The 6,145-nt window shown below is 35.8% G+C and overlaps 1 protein-coding gene across 2 annotated transcripts in view; it reads right to left on the bottom strand.

Annotated features, from left to right (window-relative positions):
- Nucleotides 1-1,613: 1,613 nt before the first annotated feature.
- LOC139943971 (uncharacterized) overlaps nucleotides 1,614-6,145 on the bottom strand; it is a 47,606-nt gene continuing 43,074 nt past the window's right edge. For both annotated transcript variants that reach the window (XM_071940888.1, XM_071940889.1), the window contains exons 46-48: nucleotides 5,869-5,915; nucleotides 4,414-4,598; nucleotides 1,614-2,606 (exon numbers count right to left, since the gene is read on the bottom strand). In XM_071940888.1, the coding sequence (XP_071796989.1) occupies nucleotides 4,420-4,598; nucleotides 5,869-5,915 (226 nt within the window). In that variant the 3' untranslated portion in view covers nucleotides 1,614-2,606; nucleotides 4,414-4,419. The remainder of the gene's footprint in view (nucleotides 2,607-4,413; nucleotides 4,599-5,868; nucleotides 5,916-6,145) is intronic.

Raw genomic sequence — 6,145 nt, 5'->3', positions numbered from 1 at the left:
CACAAGGGGCAAGTCGAGCATTTCCATCATGTTTTGGTCGAAAATGTAAAAACAATTACGAGGGTCCAGCATTTCTATCAAATTTGGGTCCGAAATTGAAAAAATCAGCATTTTCAACAAACTTTGGGTTAAAGTTGCAAAGAATCACAAAGGGTAAAGCCAGTATTTTCAACAAAATTTGGGTTGAAAACTTAACAAATCACAAGGGGCAAGTCCAGTATTTCTCTCATTTTGGTTTAAAATTGGAAGGAAAAAATGACAAGGGCTAAGTTTAGCTTTTTCTCAAATGTGGGTTCAAATTTGAAAAAAAACACAAGGGGTAAGTCCAGCATTTTTTTCAAATTTGTGTCCAAAATTGCAAAACATCACAAGGGGCAAGTCAAGCTTATTTCTTTTCAAATATGTGTCCAAAATGTTAAAAAAATCACAAGGGGAAAGTCCAGCGTTTTTATCAAATTTGGGTTCAAACTGAATAAAAAAATAACAAGGGGTTAGTCCAGCGTTTTTATCACATTTGATTTCAAAATTGCAAAAAAAAAAATCACAGAGGGTAAAGTCCAGCATTTGCAACAGAATTTGGGTGAAAATTTGGGTTCAAACTGAATAAAAAAATAACAAGGGGTTAGTCCAGCATTTTTATCAAATTTGATTTCAAAATTGCAAAAAAAAATCACAAAGTGTAAAGTCCAGCATTTGCAACAGAATTTGGGTGCAAATTTGGGTTCAAACTGAAAAAAAAATAACAAGGGGTTAGTCCAGCATTTTTATCAAATTTGATTTCAATATTGCAAACAAAATCACAAAGGGTAAAGTCTAGCATTTGCAACAGAATTTGGGTGCAAAACTGAACAAATCACAAGGGGTAAGTTCAGCATTCTATCAATTTAGGTTTGAAATTGGACAACAAATTACGAGGGGTAAAGTGCAGTTTTTTCTCAAATGTGGGTTAAAATTTGCACAAGAGGCAAGTCCAGCGTTTTTATCAAATGTGTGTCCAAAACTTCAAAAAATCACATGGGGCAAGTCCAGCATTTTGAACACAATTTGTGTCAAAAATTGCAAAAAAATATCACGAGGAGCAAGTACAGCATTTTTCTCAAATTTGGGTTTTTGAGTTCAAAAATGAACGAAAATCACAAGGGGTAAGTCCAGCATTTTCGACAAAAAGTTTGTAAAAAACTTCAAATCACAAGGGGCCAAGTCCAGCATTTTTATCAAAATGGCTTAAAATTTGAAGAAACAAAATCACAAGGGGTAAGTCCACCATTTTTATCAAATTTGTTAACAAATTTTTTAACAAATAACAAGGGGGACAGTCCAGTATTTTATCAAATTTTGGTTCAAAATTGAAAAAACAAATCACACAAAAATCAAACATTTTTATCACATTTGGGTTCAAATGTAAACAAAAATCAAAAGCCAGCATTTTATTAAATTTGGGCTCTAAAATGATGCAGTAAATACTACTAATGCAGTTTTTTAACCTTCATGAATAATAGGTCAAATAAAACGTCATGGTTGTGATGATGCCTGCCTCATTTTAAACCATGAAATCGTGGGCTGGTGATGAGATTCCTTAATTAAGAAATAAAGTACCACCAAGTCATGCATACTATAATTTTGTTATGCATATGCAATTTTATTCAAATTTGCCAGGACATGACCTCGATGTAGTTTACATAATACTGATTCGGTGGAAATATGATTAAGTTGTAACAATAGAAATACATGGTGGGAATTTGTCCATTTTTAGTTTAAAACAAGGTATTCAACTACAAACAAAGTTTGTGGATGTTGTGTCCGTTTGTGCGCGAAGGGGAGATGATGATTCATTAGCCCTATATAGGACTCTTTCTCTGTACACAGGAACACTGTAACTACAATACGAAAGTGTAAGGCCGCCAGGGCTAATTATACATGTAAGTTGGAGTACACCTTTCAAAATTTTTAGTCAATGTAAAAAACATCGTTTTTAACAACAAGTTTTTCAGAATCTTTGGAGTTGTTACTTCCTGCCCTAACTTTACAAAAACAGTTTAAGGTTCAGTGTATATGAAGTATAATAAATGTATTTTAAATGTGTGTTTTCTGTATGTATTGTGATATTCCTGAATAAAGTATTATCATTAATATTGGAGAAAAATACAAACAAAATGTTAGGGTTCATTAATAATAAATTTGAGAATGTAACATAATAGAGCCTTTCTTCACCAAGTAAGAGACATTATTTTAGTCAAGAAATCTGTTGTGCTATTCCTATTTAAATAATTAACTGAACTAAGTCACACTTAACTATTCTAAATTACTACAGTTATTCCGAGAAGCCATATACACTCTAACAACATTGGAAATCTACAGAAACAGAAAATAATCACACCGTATAAACAAAGAAAAAAAATGTCATGCTTACAGAGAAAACATTAAAGCAAATATTGATATTTGTTGAGATTATCCGGTCATGTCACTGGCTGTAAAATATCATTAGTTTACAAATTGTTTATGTTTTTTTACTTTCTTAATTAAATACAATTACTGTGTACCAGTTAGTCTTCCCTCAAGGATGGCTTTGAAGCCCTTGGCTGGATTCCCAGTTGTTGGCTCCTCTCCTGCCAAAAAAGAACATCAATTCATTAAGTTTGCTTTTGGAATACCAATAAATACATAATAAGTTGCTGCCAGACAAATTATCCTGTTTTCATTAAAAGGTTTGGGTGCTTTTCGTTTGACACAAAACACCATGTCCATAGATTTCCTTTAAGCTTACAGGGTTTGAAGATAATGTTGGTAGAAAGCTTCCCTTAAAATACTTTTGGAATACTAAAAATATTACTTGTTGAGTTGCTGTAATTTTTAAGAAATGAGTAGACAAAGTCACAAAAAATATCCAGGAGAATTATATTTTAGCATGCACAACGTATTGACGCAGCTCTCCTGAAAATATTGCTCTGTTATTTGCTCTTTTTTTTCACCCAAAAAAAACTTGGTGACTAATAATATCGAAGTCTTATATAGCGCATGTTATACCAAACAAAGTACTCAAGGCGCTGAGTATATACAAATTTTCAGAAAGATTGGTAATTGCAGTGATGAATTTTTAGACCCAATTAGTTAGCACCTTATAAGTGTTTACAAGGTGCTTATAAGGGTTTTAACATACAGTATTTTCTGCAAGGTATGTGGGACTGCGTTTGAACTCTGAGACCTACAATAATCCTTAGCACCATGTTGTGGTTAACGATGTGCTGTGGTGCAACATCAATCAAACCAGGAACACCGGGGCGAACCCCTTCTCTTTCCGATAAGTGCACTGGGTTCTTTTACATGCGGTACACAACACATGGGACCAACGGCTTTACGTGCCATCCGAAGGACGAAGCAATGCTTAAGTATTGCTTAAGGATCACGGCTTAGAATTCGAACCCACAATCTGCTGATCAGAAACACCTGAGTTTGAGTTTGGTGCTCTAAACCGCTCGGCCTCGACACTAATAAAGCTAAAAGTTCTTCACTCACTGTGATCCAGTAAGGATTCGTGTCATGACCAAAAACTTAATCCACAAAGTGTATCCAAATCCGTTAAAGCTCATTTGACGCAAAATGATTTAGTTTGACTCTTTAACCCCAAAACTGTTTCTCTAGAAGCTATACATGAGGCTGCTCCAAACGAGACGTTTAGTTTCCCATAAATGCACGTCTCGATGCCCATAGCCAGAAACTATCCTTTTGCAAAGGCTTCTGGGTGAAATCTAAACCTAGGCATCATTGACAGTCGCCATGTTGCACTGATTTTGAAGCAATACAGTACACAATAAACCTAGCAGAGTTTCATGTTAATTACAGCATGGCGTGGCTAACTTGTTTTCGTTTGTAGCTGTGTTTCCCAAAATGCATGGCAGTATATTTTGAAGACGGCGCTTGTAAAATATTGGCTGTTGATGGATCAATTAAATTCTGATAATATGTCTGGCAGTGACTAATGATATAAATTTTGATTTGGGATAAAACAAGGAAACATTGACTGAAGTGGGACTTGAACCAACGACCTCCGAATCAACATGACAACAAACGCTACCACTTCCACTTCTACTTGGATACTCGTTAGGGTCCATAAGACAGCGCATAAAGCCGAGGGACTACTTGTCCATGAGCGGTGCAGGGTGCATTTGTACAAGGTGCAAGTAAAAAAGACTCATTGCTGCTTATAGGTGAGCAGTCACCACTCCCCTGATTACCTCAACTGACGGGGAGGTGATGATGTTGCTGGGGAGTGAGTTCCACCAGATGGCGGTTCTTGGGAAAAATGAGTTCTAATAACTGAGCTATCGAGCCCTAAGTTTCCGGTCTCCCTATTTTGTCAGTATATTTTTAAAATCTTACAAAGAAAACAAAGTTAAATATTTAGACTTTACTCACAAGTTTCTAGCATGTCACATGGTTTCCATGGACGTCGTAGAATCTTGGCAGGCAGACTCCGCAGTAATTAGGCACACAGATCGCGTCCGGGTGGTTGGGACAGAATTTGGAATCACATGGGTTTTTGGTACAGTAGATAGGCGGGTTGGTCAATGGGCAATCGATCATGTCTGGAGGTCCAGTCTCTGTTGGAAATATTTTAATCAATAAAAATGTTTTCAATAAAATACGGAATTGACTGGTTATTTCTTTCACCCTAGGGTTTCACAAGATGTTCATTCATTCATTCATTCATTATTGGTTTATTGTTTAAAAAACAAATTCACATGGCGACCAGAGGTCGAATTACAGGAAAATATACAGAGATTAAAAAATAAGAAAAAATCACACTGTTTCACATTTAAGAAATAATTGATTAAGGAGAGACAAATATTTACAATTTATAAATATGTTCAATATTATGTTCAGGATTTGATTGTTTTGAAGACCTGAAGCAGGTTCGTGGTTTATCTACCAGAGGCAGTACCAATAAAGACTTTTAACACGCACGTATCTATCCTGCTGGGTGTTCAAGGCGCAGTCAAAACAAAAACAAAGCAAAAGAAAAAACAGATACAACAAAATTAGTCATTGACAGCCTTTGACAAACAATAAGTTGGGAAGAGATTTAATTTTGTGCTACTTAGACAAAATATACAACAAAGGAGTAGAGAGTTCAAGATGTATGGCGCAACGAAAGAAAAAAGACATGCCACCCCAGGAGTGCCAAGACTTGGGTTCAATGCGGAGAAATCATGGAACATGTCGAAATGTGGATAATTACGGTGATAAAATAACTGGATTTCTATAGCGCCAAATTACCAAGGGATGCAAGGTACTTAAAGCCATTGGACCCTTTCGGTTCAGAAAAAAAAATGAAGTTCACAGATTTACAAATAACTTACAGGGTTTACAGAAGGCAATGGGGAAAGACTTCTCTTGAAATATAAGCCCATGAAATGCTTTACTTTTTGAGAAAACAGCAAAACAATGTAAATTCTCGTTAACGAGAATTACGGATTTATTTTTAACACATGTCATGACATGGCGAAACGTGCGGAAACAAGGGTGGGGTTTTACGTTGTTTTCTCCCGACTCCGATGACCGATTGAGCATAAATTTTCACAGGTTTGTTATTTGATATAAAAGTTGTGATACACGAAGTGTGGGCCTTTGACAACACTGTTTACCGAAAGGGTCGAATGGCTTTAAGGAAGAAAGACAAGTTATGGGGACAACCAGTGAGAATATTGAGAACAAGCGAGTCTCTTAAGACCCTTTTTGAAGGACACAAACGAATTGTCTCAAACTGCTCAACCATAGAAATTAGCTTTCAAATTCTTCATAGAGTCATTAAGGGGCCCTTCTAGTGTCTCGTTAAAGAATCCTTTGCTAATTAAAGCAAATAACTGTTACCTTCTGTTTTGTCTTCACATTCCCAGACTCCACCTCGGAAGCAAGTACTGAAACCAGAAAAATATAAAAAATTAAACTCTGCTGTTTATTTCACTTTGCACCAACACTTCTCCTGTACGAGGGTTGTATCTATATAATAGTAACAACAAAACAAAGCATTTCTAAGGCGCTATACAAAGAACAGACTGCCTAACAAAGGAAGGGCAACACAAGAACAAAAACAACACAAAAACAGACCCCCAAAAAACAGGAGCAAATTAGAATTGCTCTGGGAATA

Source organism: Asterias amurensis, chromosome 11 (assembly GCF_032118995.1).
Source record: "Asterias amurensis chromosome 11, ASM3211899v1".
Classification (NCBI taxonomy): Eukaryota; Metazoa; Echinodermata; class Asteroidea; order Forcipulatida; family Asteriidae; genus Asterias; species Asterias amurensis.
Note: the sequence above shows the minus strand (reverse complement) of the source record. Positions and strands in the feature narration are given on the sequence as shown.